At 34.0% G+C, this 23,824-nt stretch overlaps 1 protein-coding gene across 1 annotated transcript in view; it reads right to left on the reverse strand.

Annotated features, from left to right (window-relative positions):
- Positions 1–23,824, reverse strand: part of LOC116756378 — a 179,444-nt gene that overhangs the window by 93,100 nt on the left and 62,520 nt on the right. Inside the window, exon 3 of the mRNA XM_032636632.1 lies at positions 10,811–10,908. Within this exon, the coding sequence (XP_032492523.1) occupies positions 10,811–10,908 (98 nt within the window). The remainder of the gene's footprint in view (positions 1–10,810; positions 10,909–23,824) is intronic.

Raw genomic sequence — 23,824 nt, forward strand, 5'->3', positions numbered from 1 at the left:
GTAATACAAAAAATAAATAAATAAATAAATAAATAAGTCATGGAACAACTATACAACATTATACAGCCATATAAAATAATAGTGCAGAAAAAATTAAATAACCTGGAAAGAGGTCCACAGTATATTGTTAATGACAAAATTCAAGTAACAAAGTGGCATATACAACATGAACTCATTTCAAAACTAGAAATCCCTAAAGAGAAAGATCTGGGAGGGTAAGCACCAAAGTGATTATCTCTGGATGGTGTAATTACATGTGATTTTAATTTTCCTCTTCTATATTTTCTAAAAGAAAAAATATTACATTTGTAATAACAAAATTAGTAGTTGAAAAAATTGAAAAGAATCAAAATTGTGTGCTGTGTTATATTTACCATATGGTATATAGTCATCTTCAGATTATTCATAGAGAGGGGAAAAATGGGGTACAAAAGCAAAGTGATGATCATTTATTAACCCAGTTCACCATCTTGTCCTACTTTTCCTAGCAGCCTCTTCCATGCTAAAAATTGGCTGTCACAACAGAATAAGGTGTACTTAGGCTACTCACATTCCACTGCAACATGGAAAGTAGTGAATGGGTCCTCCACGCATGTCACTTTAAGTTCCCCTATCCTCTAACAAAACTGGGGATGTCAACAACATTTTAATTAGAGATTGGAAGCTGTTAACAGTAAATGCCAAAAATTTCAATAGTACAAGTTTGAGAGTAGTTACTATAAATCAGAAAGTTTTCCACAAGGTAATATTCCCAGCAGATGAAATACAATGTACCTATTTTTTAAGAGTTAAACTTTATGTGCAAAAGGGAAGCATCTCCCTGGTGGCGCAGTGGTTGAGAGTCCGCCTGCCGATGCAGGGGACACGGGTTCGTGCCCCGGTCCGGGAAGATCCCACATGCCGCGGAGCGGCTGGGCCCGTGAGCCATGGCTGCTGAGCCTGCACGTCCGGAGCCTGTGCTCCACAACGGGAGAGGCCACAACAGTGAGAGGCCCGCATACCGCAAAAAAAAAAAATAAATAAAAATAAAAACAAAAGGGAAGCATCAATCATTGAAAGAATTATTATGAGAATTAAGAAGATGCTCTAAAGTCATACCACCTATTTCTCAACCAACCCCAACCTCACCTGAGGTATTACAGATGGAGAGAACGTGATAAAACCAGCAAGATTTTTAGCTATGGTTTGAAAATGCACAGCTGCAGATGCCATACAATAGAGAGTCCAACTCATTGTATGCTAGAGTAGAAGTAATATTGGTGATTGTTTTCTACATATCTGGTCTAAAAAAACTTTTAGATTACCAAACAGATACCTGAATTTTAGAGCTAGTCAGAGGCAGAACTGGGCCTCCAAGGATTTCTGAGTCTAACTGAAAGAATTTTTAAAATTCCAAGTTCAGCACTATAATAATAGACAAAATGAGATAGACAAGCCATAAACAGAATTATCATGGGGATTAGATTTAAATACAAATCAGTATAATTGGGTGGCAAAGTAGATAATGACTCAATGATAAGCATTTAAAAATTGTAAATTTTTAAGAGAAGAAATAGCACTTTAGACTCTTTTCATTAAGTATTAGAGACCACGAACTACAAAGAGGCTCATGTGATAATTCCTCATGCTTTTTTTTATTTTGAAATGTGTGAAAAATTCATAAAGACATTCATTTTGCACCCAGTAGAAAGTATTTGGTGCAAACGTTTGCTAGGCCAGTTTAGAAAAACAATTCAAGAGAAGCTAATAAATGGTATAGTTTTTTAAAGAAAGAAAGAGCATTTTAGCTCAGGATATTTATGACAGAGCAGAACCTCCAATAAAAAATATACATGCTGAGGAGATTCCTTGGAGAACAGGATTTCAGTAGAGACATTAAAGGTTCTCACAAATGAGTATGTATACACATACACACACACACACACATAATTTCTTATATAGGCTGAAAAAAAAATGAATCAAAACAAATTGTTACAGAAACAAATTGTTCTCTTTTACTACTAAAGAGATATAGTTGTAGATATAGAATAGCTAAATTTAAATTCTGTGACACTATACATCAAAGTTACAAAAATATATTTCACTTTTCCAAGACCTCTGAAAACTTGCAAACTTAAGGAAAGTTCCAATAATAGTACCTCCAGAGAACACCTAATAACTTCCACCTAGTTTAACATATTTTTAACCACTTGCCACATTTGCCCTCCCCCCTTTATGGGTATGTGCTTGTGTGTCTGCATATCTGTATCTATATATACAGGTTTTTTTTTGCTGAACTATTTCAGAGTTACTTGTACACACTGCAGCACTTGATTGATGTATACTCTTCAGTATGTATCACCCAAGAATAATGATACTCTCTACGCAATTGTGATAATATAATTATCACATTCAGGACACTTTACATTGATAATATGATATAATTTATAATCCATATTTCTATTTTACCATTTGTCTCCCAAGCCATTTGCCTTTTGTTGGTTTTACTGTTTTGTTTTGTTTTGTTTTTTTCAAATTATGATCCAATCAATCTTCATTCTCCTTTCATCTAGAGCAATTCTCCAATCTTGTCTAGTTTTTCACATCACTGACATTTTGGAAGTCTAGATCACTTGTTTCTCAGACTATTTCTCGATTTGAATCCGTCTGGTTAATTCCTCATGAATAGATTTAGGTTAAACATTATTGGCAGGACTATAACAAAGGTGCATCTTTTCCTTCTGAGGTGCAACATATTAGGAGGCACATGATGCCACACTGTCCTTTATTGGTGTTTTGAAGTTTAATCGTATGGTTAAGATGGTAGCTGCCAGATTTCTCCATTTTATAGGTAATATTCTAATTAATAAGTGACCTGTGAGGTGATACTTGGAGACCATGTGAATATCCTGTTTCCAAGCAGTCTTTTTACCCAATAATTTTAGCATCAACTGGTGACTGCTGCCTTAATTATTACAATCGTTGTAAAGAAAAGTGATTTTCCATTTCTTTTAGCCTTTCTACATTTGTTAGCTGGCATTCTGGAAAAAGGCACTTTCCCTTTATCCATTCTTCTCTCTAATTTCTTTTATGTATCAGTGTGGACTTACAGATTATTATTTTTAATTCAGTGTGTTACAATCCATTTCTATCATTATTTTTTTGATTTGGGGCATAATTGTCTCAAATATGTTCAGAGGGAGCCCCCTTAAAGCTAGCTCCTATGCTCTTTGGACATGTCTGTTCAGTTTTTAAGCCTGTTCCAAAATACATTTAAAAATAATGACATTTCAAAACAAAAGTCAATATTATATCAAATAGAACGCTACTAGAAGTACTCACTCCAAACTCAGGAATAAAAATAAGGATATTAATTATTACCAATATTATTCAAAGTGGTTTTGAATATATTTTATATATGTAAAACAACAGAAAAAGAAACATAAGGAATTAATATAACACAGGAAGAGGTAAGATATTATTTTGATGAAATGTACACTATGAAATCTAAAAGAATCAGTGTAGAAATTATAGCATTAATGAGTAGTAATTTTTCCAGATGTAAGTTAAACATGCTAAAGTAATATCATCAAGTTACAACTAGGTAGAAAATAGAAAGGAAGAAGAGACTTCATTCCAAATAACGAGGAAAAACTGCATTATTTAGAATGTAATTTAATAAGAGCTGCATTTAATCTCTATGAAGACAACCATTAAACTTAATTAGTATATTTAAACTATGACTTAAATAAATGGAGACATGTTCTTGAATGGGTGGCCATAATATTATAAAATGAGTTTTTTAAACATAGTGGATTAAACATATGTTCCTTTCTACTCCTTCCTGAAACACCATTTAAAAGATAGTAAATGTATATATACATTTTAAATTATAATACTATAAGAAAAACAAAGAAAGGAGACAAAACAGATAGAAGGTATCAATATACTTTTTGAAACTGGAAACTGAATTGATTAAAAATAACCCAAAGGGTGAGAAAGGTAAGGGAGAAAGAGAAGGAGGTAGGCAGGAAGCAGGGGAGGAAGGGAGGGGAAGAGAGAGAGAGAGAGAGAAGGCAGTTTTATCGCAGAACTTCAGAAAAGCTAAGGAATTGTATTTCTGGATAGAAGAATATAATAAGGTAGGGCTTCAAATGGATAGATTTGTTCACAATTTTTTAAAAGAGGATGCCAAACTGATCTTCCCTACTCTGGAGCCAGGTGACTACTTAAATAGTTGACTGAAGTTTTATTCTGTAAAAGTTTGAACCAAGAGGCTTTAGATTATGAGTCACCAAAAAGAGATGAGAGTGGAATAATTTGTCTTATTTAACAACTGGGATTAAGCAAAGGTTTATTACACCACTCCCTTTCCTCCCTTTCCACTGATTGCCTCCCAGAATGCTGGCATACAGGGTTTTCCTCCAGAGACAAGGTACTGGAAAATTCCTCTCTGAGTAATCTGAACTGCCTAAGAGTAAATACCTGCAGATACTGACATTTGGTGACCTCCCAACAAAGAGATCAGTTCATCGTGCATTCAAAGCTCAGTGAAGCTCTCCAATCAACAAGCTCTGCTCATAGTACACAGAGATAGGAATTCAAACCACATAAACAGAAAAACTGAACGTGGAGAAACATACATTCAGGGAACAGAAGAAACTTCAAAAAATGTATATAAAAACCTCACAGAAATAAGAAACTATATTGTATCCAGGAAGCAAGAATCAGAAGCTATAAAAAAAGAAACTCTCAGAGAACAAGATCGATCAATGAAAAAAAAAAGGCAGAGTTTTAAAGTGGATTCAAATATAAAGCTAAAAACTCTTCCCTAAGGTAGAAACAAAATGATAGAGAAATGAACAATAGGAAACAAAAGATATGACAGTAAGAGTCTAAGAGGTCCGGTATCCAAATAAAAGGAGTTCCAAGGATACAACAACAACAACAACATGGTCAATAACAGCAAATTAGAAGACAGGAAACCATCAAAGAAATAAAACATGAAAAACCTGCAAATGGAATACCCAGGTCAAAGGACGAAAACTGAGCAAACAACAAGGTGAATCATTAAGAGAGTAGAAAGCACTGAGGAAAAAGAGAAGGTTCTAAAAGATTCCAGAGACTGGGCAGGGAGAACTCCTATGCCTAAGATGAGACTCTGAAAGGTTACTGTTCTTTTAACAACAATACTAGAAACTAAAAGATAATGGTCTCAAAAACTCTGAAATATATATGGGATTCAGGAAACTGAATTAGAACTATTTTTCATCCCTGCTAATATTTCCTGTTAAAGATTACGGAGCACAATTTTACAAACTTTAATGGAAAAAGCTTAGATAAATCAGACATACAATCAGACAAACCTGGATTGAACTCTAGCGCAACCTCTCACTAGATTTGTAATCAATGGGTTATTTAGCTTCATTTTCATAAGAGAATAATAATGCCTAACTCATAGAATTGTTCTAAGAATTATACATAACTTTTATGAAACACCAAAAAGGTATTTGATAATGTGTTACCATTATTTTCAGAACTATCACTTGTATTATTTAATTGAAGTGCTAGCCATTAATAGATAAATGCTAAAAAAAGTAAATATTTAAACAATTGTAGAAAATATGTTAAATTTTAGTAATTAAATAAACAGAATATCAATATGATGTGGTCATCAAATTGATCACTGCAAAGCTATGTACAAACATGGAAAAATAATTAGAAATTGTCAAAGAAAATGTCAGATTATAAAATATATGTACAGAATAATTTTAACTACATAAAAATATATATCCTAAGCATTAGAACTGAAAAGTCAATATACAGAAATGTAAATAGTTTTATTAGAGTACTGGCATCTTGAATTATGATTCTTATTTAAGAATTTACTTAACGGCATGTTATCTATTTTTAATAGTGTTCAGATCACTGTAGAAATTACGAATAAGTAAAAAGAAAATGTGTTAATAATCACCCCAAACCTCATGCCCAAGAGCTATTAATTTTAACTTTTGCAATGGATTATGATTATATATATACACACCATTGTTTTTTAAAAATTAGATTGTATATTTTAACTTGCAACCGTCTCTGTTTCCCCTCAACAAATTACCACAAACTTCTTTTGATGGCATTCAAAGAAATCTTTTTAAATTGCATTTAGCATTTCATTATTTGGATGTTTCACACTCAACTCAACCCATTCTCTTATTGTGAGGTAAATGTTTGTTTCCAATATTTTAATTTTCTGTAAAGTGATGTAATGTCCACTCTTATGGCTAAATCTCTATACACACCTTTAACTGTTTTTATAAATTCGTAGAAGCGAAATTTATGTCATAAATATAAATCTTTTAACTTGGATATACACTGCCAAACTGCTCTGCACAGGAGTTGTAGCAATTAACATCTTTGCCAATAAGAGATAAGAAAGTTTCTGGATTTTTGAATGCTTGTTAATTTGGGGTTTCAAATTCTGTTTCCTTCCTTCTTCCTTTTCTTCTTTACTTTTCTAATTTGATAAGAAAAACGGTACTGTATAGTTACTTCTATCAGTATTTCTTGGATCACTAATGATTTTAAATATTTGAAACATTCATGTCTGTGTATGTCCGCTGTCCAAATTTCTTGAAGCACCATGCTCAGAGTCAGTTTGGGACTTTAGTCTTGGCTTTGCCATTTACAAGCTGTATAACGGACTTCTATATCCTGTAACACGAGTATCACCTGAAAACAACTAAAATAAAATAAGAAATATAAAAAATACTTAAATGATCCCATGAGGTAAGAAAAAAAGTAAGGAATTCTGGGGACAAGACTAAGTGAAGACTGGTATTCAGAGTAGTAAGGTAAGCACTTGAGTTGTCTTTTGTCTGAAGAATATTTGCTGAATCAGCTGAAGTTGAGTATTAATTTTTGAGGCCTCAAAAGGTAGGATGTCTAACAGCAGACACCCCCCCCCCCAAGAGTGCTGGGGCCACAAAGCACTACTCACTTAGTATAAGAGTTAGTTAGACACAATAATGATGATCATGATAATAATAGGAAACACTTATAGAACTTACTGCGTTCTAAGTGCTTCAAAGATATTAACTCATTTTATCCTCAGAAAACCCACAAAAAGGGCACCATTATAATCTTTATCTTAGAGATCAAGACACTGAAGAACAGAAAGGTTAAGTAATTTGTTCAAGGTTAGCAGTAGAGCCAAAATGCAAATTCAGACAGTCTGAGTCTAGGCACAATGCTCTTAAGCATTATGCCATAACACCCCCACCCTCTTGCTTCCTTCCCTAAGAGGAAATGTAAGGGAAATTGCCTATACAGAACTTTGACACTGGATGGATGGGAAAAATAAGTCCTCTCTGATAATTTGTAACCACGAGCTAACCCTCACTGCAGTCTGCAGTCTAAAGTCTCACTACTCTTTTGCTCCACAAAATCTCAAGCCAAGATTTTAAAGTGGTCCTATATTAATAGTATCATACTAATACTGTCAGGCATCTGATAGAAACGAATGTACACCTTGAAACACAGGTATCAAAATACTTTCACATGTAAAATTCAAAGAAAAATGAGTAGCTCAAGATTTTAAAAATCATTTAAATATATTAAAAAACAAGGCATCATATGTAAAACAAATAAACAACAATGTATGGCAGAATCCCTCCTAAGAAGTTGCCAGGTATTAGAATTACTGCACATACAATAAATATGTTTAATATGTTTCAAGAAGTAAAAAGTTTAACAATGTAAGAAAAGATGAATTCTGAAAAAAGGAGAAAAGAGAATTTTTAAAAATGCAAAGTATGATAAAGCAAAAGAAGTCAATTAATAGGTTAAACAGTGACTTCAATATAGTTGAAATGAGAATTAGAGAACTGTAGTCGAGAAATGAATATATTATGTCAGATGTAATCCTGAGACATAAAGAGGCATGGAAAATATTGCAAACAGATCTCATGTACATCTGAATTAAAGCTCTAGCAAAGACAGAAAGAGGTAGAGGATATATTGGAAGAGTGAAACTGTTAATACAAGAAAAAGAAAAGACATCAAAAGCAAACAGAAAAAAAAGATAAATTACATTCAAAGGACTGACAGACCAATAATTAAACTTTTGAAAGAAAAAGAATCCACAAGACAGTGAAATACTAACTTTAATGGGCTAAAAGAAATTAACCTAGTAACCTAGAATTTTATACCCAATAAAATTCTTCTAACAATGAGAGTGAAATAAGGTCATTTAGAGATAAAGACTGAGAGTGTTTATCACTCTCATGTCCTCATTGAATTTATTTTCAATCAAAAGTTCTGAAATGCCTAAAGAATGATGAGGTGAAAAAAAGTGGTAAATATAAACAATATTAACATTATAAAATATGATATTTATTTCTTACAGAATTAAAAACATAAGCAAAAATATATAAATTTGGAAAAGGTAAGCAGAGTTAAAATATTCTCTTCTAAGGTCTTTTTGTTTGGGTAGAGAGTAAAGGTATGTATATAATTTAAACAGTATACATGATAACATTTCTAGGGTAAGCAAGTATAACCTCCAAACCAGTAGGAAAAAAAATGAATGAGAAAAAAATAGTGAAGAATGCACAAAGAAGTCAATAAAAGAAAGAAAGAGAAACAAAGAAATGATGGGAAAATAACTATACTAAATTAAATGGCAGAAATAAACCCAAATACATCAGTAATTACAATAAACGTAAACTGGCTGTATAGTCTAGTTAAAAGATAAAAATTGTCAGATTGGATTTAAAAAAACTTAGCTATATTGTTCTCTTTTCAAAAGATACATCCATAACATAAATAAAAGTACAAAATGGAAAAAGATATTAATACAAATATCAAAATTATATTAATATAAGGAAAAAAGCATTACTAGAAATAAAGAGGATCATTGTTAAATGATAAAAAGTTTACTTCTTCAGGAAAATATAACAATAACAAAGTTGTACACAGCTAACGATCTCAAAATATATAAAGCAAAACTTGACAAGGAAAACTAAACAAACGATGTAAAATGGGAGATTTATAGTTTAGCTTAGTAACTGAAAGGTCAAGAAGACAACGTCATAAGAACATAAAAGATTTGAACAATTACCCTTATCTAATGGACATATGTATAAAATGATACCCAGAGTTGTAAAATACACATTATTTTCAAGTACTTTTCCAAAATAGAACATTTCAAAAGCTGATCACAAACTAGGCCACAAAAATAAGGCTCAGCAAGTTAAATAATTGATATTATACAAACCACATTCTTTAACAACGAGATTAAGATAGAATTTAATAACAAAAAGATAACTAGAAATAATTCAATTGTTTTGAAAATAAGCAGCATACTTCTAAATAACTCAAAATGGAAATTGGAACTAAATATTCAGAACTAAGTGACAACCTAATATGAAAACCTGTGGTATATGTGAAAATCAATAACTGAAGAGAATTTTATAACCTTAAATGCCTACTATGGAAAAGGACGAAAATTAGTGACCTGAGAATCCAATAAAACAGGCTTTATAAAAGAAACACAACAAACTTAAAAAAAAAAAAGAAAAAACAGGAGTTGAAAAAAGCAAAGGACAAGAAATAATTAAAATAAAGACCCAGAAATTGATGAAATAGAAAATAAAGATAAAATAGAGGTGACGGGAAAGCTAAAAGTTGACTCTCTGAAAAGCGTAGAACTTCAAACCTCTGGATAGATTCAGCAAAAAGTTGTAAGGAAGAAAGGAAGAAAAAAAGGGAGGGAGGGAGGAAGCGAGGAAGAGAAGGAGGAAGGGCAGGCATGCAGAAATAGCTAGTGTCAGAAACTACATAACTACAGATGCTGCAGACATTAAAATAATAAGAGCATATTAAAACAGCTTCATGGCAATACATTTGAAGACAGATGAAATGAACAAACTAGAAAAATATAGCTTACTGCCACTGATTCAAGATTAAATAGAAAATTCTGAACAAAACTACTAAAGAAACTGAATCAACAGTAAAAATCTCCTCACAAATAAAATTCCAGATTCAGCTGTACAATCTAAGGTGTTATTTAACCTCTATGATTCTTCGTTTACTTATTTATGATATCCCATATTATCTTGTATTATGCTATCTCACAAGCAATTTAATTTGAAGATTATATAAAAAAGTACATAAGGCAATCTGTGAACTCTAAGGTGTTACAAAAACTATAAATATTATTCACCCAATTTTAGATTAAAATCAGAAAGCCCATAACTTTAAAAAGACACATTCCAAAGAATCTTCCACAAAGTAAAATTTTCTCCAAAAGGCAAATCTTATTTTGCTACTGCATCCACTAAGTACCTAATGATACATTCTTTGGGAGGAAAATTGGCCACAAAATAATACAACTGCAAATTAAAAATTCTGAAAAAATTTAGAGTAACCTTTACAAATAGTCAATATTGTGTGTTAAAAACTTAATGACAAAGTTACAAAATGTAGTTTAAGTAGTAACTATTTTTTGTTTAGTGCAATAGGTTAAAGATCCAAAGAAACAAAAAATAATATTGCAGAATGGGATGAAGAAGCATAACAAGACAATGTTTCATGGGTAATGAGTTAATGCTTTCTCCTTGTGAAACATAACCTTCTATGAATGTGCACTTCATAAAATACCTATAAATCTATTCATATTCATCTTTTCATGTATGCCTTCATTCAACAAAGATGTTAGTGCCTACCAGGTATGAGGCACAAGTTTAGATGTTGAGGATACAAAGATGAAAAACAGTGAAGCTCACAACAATTTTACAGTCCAGTGAAGGAGAGAGAGATATATAAAGAGAAGTACCTGAGTATGCACAGGATACTACAGATGTTCACAGAGGAGGTACACCTAATGCAAAATGAAAAGATCGGAGAATGTCCGCAGAAGGGATGACTTCTAAGCTGTGTATGAGAGAAGAAATTAGAGTTAGCTAGGGGGAGACGGCTGGCCATTCCAGGAGGAGGGAACTCAGGCCACTGCTGTCACAGCTCCTCATGCCCCCTCTTACAACCTCATCATGCATTAATATGTTACATTACACTGGTCAAGCATGGCACCTGTCACAAAAATTATTTCATAAAGAAAAGGATTTTAAATTTACTATTGGATAATGCTAAAAATGAGCTTTAATAATGTGAGTTATATAATGTGTTTAAATTATTCTCCTAACTCTGGCAAGATACCTTAAATTTATTTTGAAATCAAACTTTAGACATCCATGTTTGACTAAAATACAGTGAAATTAAAAAAAAAAAAGCATGCCCATGTTGTTTCAGTCTTCCATATAGTGACATAGCTAGAAATTATAAGAAGCCAAGGGATATATGACGGGATGGGAAAGTCAGGGGAAAGTCGGGCGTATCTCTGGTCCAGAACAAAGAAAGGGCACTTCACTGAATTCTGAGGCTACCTTTCCAAACTATTCCATGTACTAACTTGCCACCTTAGGATGCAGCATGTATCAGAACGTCAACAGGTTGTGTGTTTTCCTGAAAAGGTTCCCTGAACTAAGGCCACTATCCTGGGCTCTTCTTCTAGGACTGATTGGCTTTGGGGATTGTTTCTTATACCACTACTTCTATCCTAACTTTTCTATGACTCCAGTAACATTTACCCATGAACCACTAAATTAAATATTAAAGTATTTTCAAGGCCATAATGTTTTCAATTACATTAATTTTGATCTCTGTAAGAAATGCACTCTACCATTAGGAATAGCTGTTACTCTGAAGAGGAAAAAAGTCACTGATGGAAAGCAAGATAATAGAAAGATCAAGTAGTAAGTAGCAACACAGCTGGGGCTGTGTTTGGCTTTGGTACAGTAAAGAAAAAGTTGACAATGTACATTTTATTTTCTTCATGCTGCTTACATGGATACATGAGGAATTTATTCTAAGGCAACAGTCTGATTTCTCACAGAATGCTTTATTTTCTTACAGGAACTTATATTCTGATTAAATTTTTCCCATCTATCTTCTCTTGGTGAGTAGGAATGTTCTAGTCTTATACAACATAATAAATCATGCTTTCCATAGTTTCTTTTGTCTGAATTTAAAATTTCTTTGATTTGCCAATGAACAGACTGTGAGCTCCTAGTAGGGCCAATGTTCTGTTCTTATAAGTCTTCTGCTTTGTAAATGCCTACTACAAACAATCCAGGTTTATATATTCAGCTAGCTGAATAAAACAAGCGATTCTGATCACTCACATAAATGTTACATCAAAGTCAAAATACTCAGCTGAGAAATATTACAGAAAAACTACAGGTACTGATACTAAATTGAAAGAACTCAGCATTTGGAGTTAGACGGATCTGGCTAGAATCTTATTGTCACTACTATGTCATAGCTGTGTAACAGACAAGCTACTTCATTTCTTCTAGCCTTTTGCTTTCTTCTCTTGAAATAAACAGAATAACATACACTCTTTGGAGGATTAAATGAGGTAACAAATGTACAGCAACTAGCAAAAAATAGTGGACATTACCATTTTCAACTCTGCTTTTTATCAAAGTAGATGGGGAGGTCTTTCTTAGGTCAGTGACTTTGAGATTTGGCTGAAGTAGATGAAAGCAATATCCTGTTTAACTTCATGCCCAGATCAACCTTGTTCCTACAATATTTTTGAGGCAGAAGAAAGGAGGATGGGATGGATTAGAACAGCAAACTTGAAAACAAGACTAGATACATGACTTTTAAACATTTTCCTTCTAATTTAATTCAGGCCCACCTGGATCACTTTAAATTGGAGGATTCTGTGAATGGTTAACATAGGCTAAGTGAAACAACAAAGAGCTTGATTTGCATTTATGGGTATGTATTATGTATGTATATAGAGAGTGTTCAACGTATTTGTGTATGCATATACACGCATGTGTGAGTACACATACATACCTTACACAAACACACATAAGACAAATCTACACATGGGAAAATCAGGACCAAAAAAGAAAAACAAAGAGAAATGTAATGAGTTGTAGTTTAAAACTTAACATCTATTTTTACTGAAAGAACACAATTTTTAAAAAGTTTAGTATTCAGTTTATATTATAGCTGAGGCTAGTAGTCAGTATAGTGAAATAAAATGAGGTTAAAAAAAAAAACCCAACACTCTCCTAAGCTAGCTAGCAAGCATAAAGATGGTAAAGTAGTACTGAAGTTCCTTTACTTAAATTTATTTTAGGTTCTGAAAGGATGTGCATTTAATTTCATTTATTTATATGTTTAAGGTGACAGCATACAAGCATTAGTTATATTGTAGCTTTATCTCTGTTTTAATTTTAAAACTTTGTTGATTTTTCTTTGAACCATGTCTAGCCTTCTTTTCTGCTTTTGCACTTATTGGACAGGATGGAGCTACTAACATTTATAAAATACCTCAAAAGTAATGTCAAAGATATCGTGGATGAATAACCGACAGGTGAACTATAAAGGGAAATTAATGACTGTTACTGGTGCAGTGGAACATAGATTTGATCTTATTTGTGAACATTCTTAAGTGAGGAATATGCAAGATTGTACCTTCCAAAGATGCTAATCAATAAATCAATCCTTTCCCACATTCTCTTCTTACAATGTGACTGACACTCCTCCCACTGAGAGGTAGGTGGTATTTTCCCTTCCCTTCAACATGAGCCCATGACTGTTCTAACAAGTAGAATATGGTAAAGATGATTAGGTCACCTGAGGTTAGATCATAAAAAGTATATAAAACTTCCACCTAATTTTCTTCTTCTTGAGACACTTGCTTTTGGGTCCTGGTCCCCATGCTATGAGGAAACTCAAACTAGCCCATGAGGAGACCATACAAAGTAGTCCTTTTAGAGAAAAATTAATTCCCCAAGCCAACATCCGAAATTAATTGCTAAAAAGTTGAATGAACAATGACGCAGATGACTTTAGCTCTCACAGACTTCCAATCCTCAAGCTGGACCCCAAACATCATGGAATTGAGACAAACCATCCCCACTATGCCCTGTCTGAAATCCTGACCCAGAATCTGTGAGTATAATAAATGTATGTTCTATCCCATTAGTTTTGGGTAATTTGTTATGCACCATTAGATAACTGGAATAAGGTACTTCCATACATGCAAGTTTGAGACTCTGGCATTTGAGGCCTATGTATAGAGGTTTGTACTTGTATGAAAATCTGTGTATATCTCTAATGATGGAGACGGGGAAGACGGGGGGGTTAACATCTGATTTTCCCAGTCAATATATGGCTCTTGCTTTCTCTTGCATTAGGGACATTCTATTCTATTCTCTCAGCCTGAACATTCATCCTCCCCTGTGACCCAACACTCACTCTGATCTTCATCTCCTCAAAGGTCTTAGGTCTTACATGAAATGTCACATTCTCCCAGAAGACTCATCTGACTGCTAAGGAATGGATTTAGGTGCCCCTTCTATTAGATTATAGTGAATTTATCACACTATGTTCCAGTTATTTATCCCTCCATCCTACTAGCCTGTAAACTCCTTGAGGGTATGAACTTTCTTATTTACTACTGCATACCCAGCATCAAGTAGTGATGGATGATCAATAAAAATCATCTTGATAAATGAGTATATGAATGAACGAATGCTTCTCTCTACCTCTACCCTGCTATAAAGGACTGAAAGGCGAGACCCTGGAAAGCTGGAGAAAGTAGATATTCAGAAACTGCAGGTTAGACGGGAATGAACAAAGACACAATGAAGTTAGCAGCTAAAGTCATAGGGTCTGATGAACTTCAGAGACAAAACAGTCTCCATTCTGGTTTCAGAAAATTCTGCAAATCAGACTCGGTTCTTCCTCAGTTTGTCTTACCTTTCTCTCCTGACACACACTTTCATTTCCTCATGTTACCTTGGTTTGTAGACCCTCATGATAACCTCCAGAAATTCAAAATCTCCTAATTTATCCAGGTCTGCCATTAAAAATGTCCCATACTTAGGATCATACACCCGGCAGTTTTCAAGACAGTACTGATTTCATACATTTTTTTCTTTTCATTAATCTAAACATTAATCTACATGAAATAATATCATTATAAAAACTACCATATAAACGCATTCATGAATTGATAGAAGTGTAAGATGGATCCCAATTTTCTGGAGAGAAAAAAAGGACATCTGACTAAAGATTCCAAAATTATGCTCCAATTCTTGGAAGTTTTTGCTTCCATTCCTTAGTACTGATTTAAACTAAGTATCAATTTAATTATAACAATTAACTCTAGAGTATGAATCACTTTATCCCTCCCCAGGGATTATCAATGGGAGATGAGGGACTTGTTTCCTTAAACAAATTACCCAGTAAAGAGTTACTTTTGAGTTAGGAATATCTTTCAGCATTCATTGTCTACTGCAGGTAGTGTATACAAAAAGTCTCTCAAGGAGTACAAGTCTATGCTTTTTGCAGACTTGTATATTTATCCCTCTTCCTCGTTGTCACCTACTAGATAACTTCCTCTTCAAAAACTTCTTTCATTTTTTTATGCCCTTGCACCTGGCTCATAGGCTTTTATTTTTACCCCAAAGTTGCAATCAACCAGAGTAACCACAATATGCTACATTAATAACCCCATACTTGTCTTCCATTTCTTGATTTTTCTTAGTGATTCAATCTACCATTTTTTTCCATGGACATGTCCCAGATGTCATTACTGCTCTACCCTCAAAATAATAAATTTAGACATCCTACTCTCTGACCATGACCTCCCAACATCCCAGCATTCTCTTCTAATTACAATCCAATATATATATATTCTCAAGGCAAGTCATCTCCAAAGTAGGAAGTGTAAGACAATTGTAAGACAAGTGTCTTACAATACACTTGTAAGACAAGTGTAAGACAATCCTGTAGAGTACAAGACAAAAGTCTTAGAACTTTTAAATCTTTCATTATTTATATTTTATATTTTTATAGTTTATATTTTTGTAGAACATATAAAGTAGGTTGCAGGTTATACAAAGTAGATTTTATTATACTTATGTAATTTAATATATTTTTAATAAGCTTTATATAAAGTATATGAGCATACAGGTAAATACATATAATTTATAAATACATATATACATCGATGGTATTTGTTAAAAAATTGAAGACCATTTCATTGGCTACTTTCTACCTTTTGTTCTTTCTCTTTACTGCCTTCCCTACTCTGTTTTTATTGCGTTGTACATCACGTAAGCCACTCCCCTGTCAATATATTCAATTCCCCTGCCTCTCTGTCCTTCCATTGTATCTGGGTTCCTGAGTGCTTCAACAGAAAAATTACAGAATATAAAACTCTACAGATAGTGGCCACCATAAATCCTTGGTAAGCACCCTCAATTTGGGCCTCAATGATGCCTGGTAATCCTATTAGCTTTTCCTCTTTAGCTCTCTCAACCTCTCCCTAGTGATTGTTTCAAACATTCATCACTTCTCTAAAAACTCTGTGCTTACCAGCTCTTCCCTCACTCCCAGCAGAGCATATAAAGTGCTGGCTAATAGGAAAAAAAAAAAATCACTGCCCTTAGATGAGATGAGAACTCAGTTCCCTCAATTTTCTACCACCAATGCTACAAACTACTATTCATAGATTTCCAACATTTCTTCTTCCCTCCTCTTAGTATGGAAAGGTATTTCTTTTCGTGCTCTGGCTTTTTAGTCTCAATCCTCTTACCTGTTTATCATTTCTGTTGCTAATTTGTTCAGTCCCTCTATTACCCCTAGCAGTTAAACATGCTTAAGTCTCTCCAATTATTAAAAGAGCTCTCCTCCAGTCTCAGGTTCTTTCCAGGTAGTACCCTTTTTTCCTCCTTCTTTTCTCCTTCTCCGTCTTTTTTCACAGACACTGTGAAAATTAAAAACCTCTGCCTTAAATGTTGTCCATAGGGCTCTGCCACAGGCCCTCTTTCCTTCTTACAGTATGCATATACAAACTCACCTACTCTTGTGGCTTAAGTATGATCTAAATGCTGATAAATCCCAAATCTGTATCTTCAGCTCAGATCTCTCTTCGGATTTCTAGACATATCTATGTATTCAAATCTTTCATTCAGACAGAAACACTCTGATGGTTTATATGTCTCGAACTCAAAATATCTCAAACTGAATTAATCACTCCCCATCCCCCAAATAACTCACTTATTACTGTTTTTCCAATGAACTACTAAATTCCAACAACTATAACTCTTAAATATCTCTCCAATCTATTACTTTCTATCCCTATTCTTCCTACAGGTCACCATCATTGCTTAACTGGACTGATACTGGAGATTCTTAACTGGCCTCGCACCTACAATCTTGCTCTCCTTCAATCCATACTCTTCACTGCAACCAGAATGACTTTTCTAAAATGCAAACTTTATTACATTACTCTACTCACATTGCTCAAACTTTATCATGCTTTAAACCTTCCAGTGGCTTCTCCTCGCCTTCAGAATAATTTTAAAATACCTTAACACAACTTATAAAGTCCTTCATGAATGTGCCCCTGCCTGCCCTCCCCCTACATTCAAAGCTCAAATACTGAATTTCCAGTTCTTTGAAGGGTCATCCTTCTCTCTCCTCTAGGCATTGGAACAAGATTATTCCTACCTGAAATAATTTTTCCATGTCTTTACTGGTCTAGGTAACTACTTATTTTTCAGGTCTCAATTTAAATGCCACAGCTTCCAGGGAGGCCTTTCCTATGTCCAGTCTGTGGTATAGGCCAGTGGCAGAGCTGGTGCTCAACCAATAGTCAAATGTACCTCCTCTGCATTTGCTAGCATGCCTTCCAGTAAGGTTGGGGGAATGAGGCTGATTTCTGGCCAGTAAGATGAGAGGAAATAGAAGTAAACAACTTACAGGACTGTCCTTAAAAATGTCCAATTCTCTACTTCCTACTTCCTCTGTCATGACAACTGAAGAAGCCACCTGAAGAAGCAAGATGGAGGAGAAATGCCTGATATAAACTGGATCTTACTTGTGTGAAAAGCAAATTCCTTGTGTAATAAATTACTGAGATATCTGGGTTAATTTGCTACCAAGATTAACCTAGCCTACACTTACTAATAACAATACAGGGCTTCTGCTATATACTCCCACAGGACTCCTTTACTACCTAACATAGTTTGTTATTGCTTACCTGTCTGTCTGCCCAGATAAGACTCTTAGAATTTTAAGGAAAAGTTTTGTGCTTCTCCTGTTCCCTGCCTTATGTCTAGAATGTAGCATAGTGCTTGAAACTTACAAGGCATTAAGAAAATATTTTGGTACATGAATGAATGGATCAATATAACCTACTTTGTTTAGTAGAATACTGTAGTACCACCAGTTTGAATTTGTAAGTAATACTATATACCAGATATTTTATCTGCCAGTATTTTTTCTATATCTTTTATTTTTTGTCAAAAGCAGCTATATATATTTTGTATCCTGTTTTAATTTTTTTCACTAAACTAAACCCTAAAAAAAAAGAAAAAACTTAATCGATACATACTATCAATGTTTTTTCAATTCAAGGCATCTAGAAAGGCATACCATAAATGTATAAGAATTTTTTTTTTTGCGGTACTCGGGCCTCTCACTGTTGTGGCCTCTCCCGTTGTGGAGCACAGGCTCCGGACGCCCAGGCTCAGCGGCCATGGCTCACGTGCCCAGCCGCTCCGCGGCATGTGGGAACTTCCCGGACCGGGGCACGAACCCGTGTCCCCTGCATCGGCAGGCGGACTCTCAACCACTGCGCCACCAGGGAAGCCCTCGATTAAGTTTTTAATGCGGAAAAATTGAAGCTATCAATTCCAAAACAAAGGGTACTACCAGAGACTGCATAAATAAGACATCTAAAAAAAAAAACAAAATATAAACCCAATTATACTACAATTAAGAGGAACATAACAGAAATGGAGACATAGCATTGACTCTGATGATTCTCTTGTTCCTCCTCCACTCCACCATAATTCTCCAAAGATAAATGAAATTTTGATTCTAAGGACAATAAGAGCCAAGGAAAGCACAATGCCTGGCATCAGCAGATCCAAGTTTAAGTTCTGGCCACTTCATTTAGTAGTTGTATGGCCTTATGCATAATCTCTCTGTATTTATATTAGTTTTGAGAGAGGTGTGTCTCTTTCTACAGCAGAGTTTCTCAGCCTAACACTACTGATATTTTTGGACTGGATAACTCTTTGTTGTTGGGGGCTGTCTTGTGCACTGTAAGATGTTTACCGCAGCATATCTGACCTCTACCCACTAGATGCCAGTAGTAATATCTTGCTACTCTCAGGTGAGGACAATCAAAAATATCTCCAAACATTGTGCAATGTGCAATGAGGAGTTGAGAACCACTGCTTTAAGATAAAGAAGAACAATACTTTATAGTTCTATAGATTTTTCAGTAATTTATCCCCCATTTTTTCCAGAACGTCTAACAAATTACCAGGTTAAATGTTCATAGTCTGTCTGCATCATTTTCCTTTTCCTTCTCTGTTCTCTTGTAATTAGCTCTTAAATAGTCAAAAGCATATCAAAGAAAGAAAGAAAAGGAAAAGTGTAAATGTTAAACTGATTATACAATTTGTCCTGGGGTAATTAAAATTTGATAATATTGCTCTTTTAACTCTTAACAATATTTCAATGACTTTCTATATTCTCTTTTAAGAAGAAAAGGGTACTTCAATTTCCCTTCTTCCACACTTGGTGGCTTTATAGCTCAGGGATCCCAATTAACATTTAACACTTGCAAACACTGAAAAACTGCTTCTTCACTCTGAAATTTTTTTTTTTTCCAACTCTGTTGAAGGTAGCAAGAATACTTCAAAAATAATCTAACTCAAATTAATGGAATTAATTTAAAAATGAGTATTATGCATGGGGACATATATTGCTTATAATAAGTAATTTGTATTTATACTATTCTACACACTCTCAAAACACTTTATAAATGTTCAATCTAATTATTAAATGTTCCCACCTTTCATAAGAAAGGAATAAATTTTAAGCACCTGAAAATAAAGTCTTCAAATAAAGGTATTTCCTTAAAATACACCCTATATTACTAAAGCACCTTAATACTAAATAAATCAAGTGTACTTTTTACTTAAATACAGATTGTATATGTATTAAAGGGATTAAATAATGCAACCAATAATATAAAATGACAGGCGGCCAGCTATAAATCATTTCCTAGCAATTACATTTAATTTTGTATTCTCTTCAAGATCTAATGTAAAAATAACATAAGGAAGTAGTTTTAATTTCTAAAGCAATAGAATATGGGGAAATTTGTTCAGTCTCAAATACTTCTTTAAATAATGTTATCTTAATATTCACTGTGTTCTTTCAAGATTTTGAAAATGAACATTTCTATGACAAACAACATTTTCCCACCTGTCAAAAAGAGTTGCTGAATCTGGATTTCTTAATTGTGATCCAACATTTTCAAGTGATTAGGCATATGCTGAGAGTAATGTTAACCTTTTAACTATATTTAGTGAAGAAAGAGTATAACTTGTGGTAATTTTATTTTTCATTTATTATTTATACCCTGCTAGCTTCCAGTAATGTTTTAAGATGATTCACCTGGTCTTTTACACTGGCATTACGAGGCAGCATCCAATGGTAGAAAAAGCACTGGCTTTGGAAATAGACACACTTAGGTTTCAAGCCTTTCACTGGCACAGTACCCATGGAATTTTGGTCAAGTCACTTATCTTACTCTCTGAATAGCTGATTCTATACCTATTAGCTCTGATACTTGTATGTACCTGGCTGTGGCTGCCATTCCATAAGTTACAATACATTTCTTCCTCTTCAAAAATGGTTAGACTTTTAGAGAATTAAGCATATTATTTTTTACAATATTCTCTTCTAGATCAAAAAAGATAAGGCTTTGGTACCGTGCCGGATAGAAAAAAATCAGTATCTCAAAATATCAATGCAGATGCCATTCTGGATTCATTCTTTTTTTTGAACTACTTTATATGTACTCATACCACTAAACTTAGCTGAACACTACTTAATGGGTACATATGAAAATGACAATAGAAATCAATATTTCAAGACAGATAAAATTTAAGTGGGATTGTGAAAATATTTTAATGTCCCTGAGTAAACCTTCAGTTTAGAGCAATGGGCTTCAAATACAGGGCTCTGTACTTAATTTTCCTTCTAAGATCTATAGGAGATACTAGATTATACTAATCCTTAGAATGCCAATGCACTTCTTTGATCAAACTTTGTCTGCAACTTATTAAAATTTTAATTACTCTTTGGAGCAGCTGGTCTCTGTTTTAATAAAAAATAGACTGCGAGGTCCCACCTCCAGAGTTTCTGATTCAATAGCTCTTGGCTAGGTCTTTGGAATTTGCTTTTCTATCAAAGTTCCAGGTGATGCTGATGCTGCTAGCCAGGTTATTTTAGCAGGCTATGAGAACCACTGGTCCAAATATCTCTAAATCTATATTATTCCTAGTTTTCTGTAATCTGAATAATCTGTTATATTTTCTAGACACAATTCATTCATTTATTCCTACAGCTATTTCTTGGCTAGGCTGTTTAAGGTTCTGGTAAACAAGATAGACAAGGTTCCTGCTCTCATGGAGCTTACATTCTATTAGTTAGGGGGACAATAAATACATAAACAAACAGAAAAATACAGGATAGTAGTAAATGCCATAAACAGAATTAAAACAAGGTAATGTGATTTAAGTGATTTCTTTAGATTTGGTGGTGGTTGGAGAAGACTTTTCTAAGGAGTTAACATTTAAGCTGAGATCTGACTAACAAGAGCCACCTATAGAAAGACTGAGAGAAGAACATTCTAGGTAGAGGGAACAACTTGTGTAAATGTCCTAAAGGAGAAACAAGTTTGGTGCGTCAAGAAATAGGTTAATTTGGATTGCAAATGAGGGTAGATAGATACTCAGGGGCCAAGTCAATCACATAGTATCATCTGGGATGGGGTAAATAGTTTGGAGAGTTTTCTGTAAGCGAAGACCTCCAATACACCATACTGAAAAATTCTGCCATTGGAGTACAAATAATGAATACTGTAATTAATCTGATGGCATTGTATTTGTAAGAAAAGGTCTCACTGTCTCACTATATAATAATAGAATATACCACTAATTGGTCAAAGGATAGTAGGCATGGTCTAAAAAATTTAGGGCTAAAAACAAAAGTCAGAGGCTCAGAAGGCTCTGTTACCTATTAGCCATGTGATCAAGGACATGGTAAAATCTTCAGTTCTCTGGATCTCAATTTCCTCATCTATAAAAGGGAATAGAGTAAGTATCTCCAAAACTGTTATGAAGATTAAACAAGATAATTAATATATAATACCCAGTAATTACCCATTATTTTGTGGGTACTTAATAAAATGTTATTCTAGATCAGTCTCTTCTGCTCTTCCAGATAAACTCATCAGCTCAAAGCAATGAAAGAAGAATTGAAACATGCTAAGTTTTCAAGAAAACTCTTTCTTTTGTATCTGAATTTCCATAGCTTCAATTTCCTAATAATCCCATATCATTTAGTGTCTGTATCTGAATGTTCAAATGTTACAAAATAATAAACCTAAGAATAGCATGTATTTTAAATCAACGTACAAAAACCTATACACCAAATAAATGTTGCTCTATTCAAAGTACAGGATTACAGGGACTTCCCTCACAGTCCAGTGGTTAAAACTCCATGCTCCCACTGCAGGGGGCATGGTTTTGATCCCTAGATCCCTAGTCGGGGAACTAAGATCCCACATGCCACAGGGTGTGGCCAAAAACCCCCGAAAAACAAAGTATAGGATTACAGGTCTACATTGTTCCGAATAGCTTTGAACCTTCTCTTCTAGAACTACTGTAAGAATCTATTTAAAAGCCTAACAGAATTCTACTGATTTTAAACTTTCACTTGTTTTTGACCAAGAAACAAAGCACAAAAACAAAACTTTGCTTATTAGACATTACTCAGACAGACAGTTGCTTGTTAATTCAAACTTAGCCCTCAAAAAATGACTGATAATACAGATAACATTCAAAATGATGTCATACTGTTTAGACAACCTAAGGAGTTCCAAAAGTATTTAAGCAAAGCAACAGCACTGAAATAAGTACATAGCCTCTCATATGATTACTTTCTAAGAAAAGATACTTGTTTGCATGGATAGTTTCCAGGATATTTGCTTAAAAGCAGTGTACCAATATGTACATTATGTGTATACATACAGGACAGAGTGAAATTGGGAAACCATTTATAGGAAAAGGTACTAATGGGTGTATTCCTTCGCAAACTGACTTGTCATATAAACTAATAATCTGCAAGAAACTAAAAGGTCATGATGGACAAGAAGCCATGCTTCTAGCTTTTCTAACTTCTTGGTAGTAGTGCTCTAATATTCTTTCTTCCTGGTGTCAGTTACTTAATAGCTCACCTATCATGTAGTTTTGAATAAAAACTTTTTTATGAAAGGAAAATTGAAAGACAAAGAAGAGTTAAGTGGATAGTTCAAAATTAAAGACAAAGGTAAAGTGGTACATAAGAAAGACGGGAAAATAGCTGCATTACTTCCAAATAAACATGAGAATTACAGACGGTATAAATGGAAAAGGATTAGGCAGGGCAGTTCCTAGAGTCTAAAGATGAAAAGAATGATAGGGAAGCCAGAAGAAGCAAAAAGAACTCCATCTCCACCCTGCATCCTCTTGGTTAAAGGAGCCTTTAGCAATGGTCTGGGCCTGTTGGAATGGCTACTCTTGTTGCATGATGGGATAAGTGAGACTCAGAAGTCACATGAAGGCTGCAGTAGGGGTGTGTTTATGTTTGAGGGCTGGCCAAGATGGAGTAAAGGAGATAGGTACAATTT

The sequence above is a fragment of the Phocoena sinus genome, chromosome 7 (genome assembly GCF_008692025.1).
Source record: "Phocoena sinus isolate mPhoSin1 chromosome 7, mPhoSin1.pri, whole genome shotgun sequence".
NCBI classification, from domain to species: Eukaryota; Metazoa; Chordata; class Mammalia; order Artiodactyla; family Phocoenidae; genus Phocoena; species Phocoena sinus.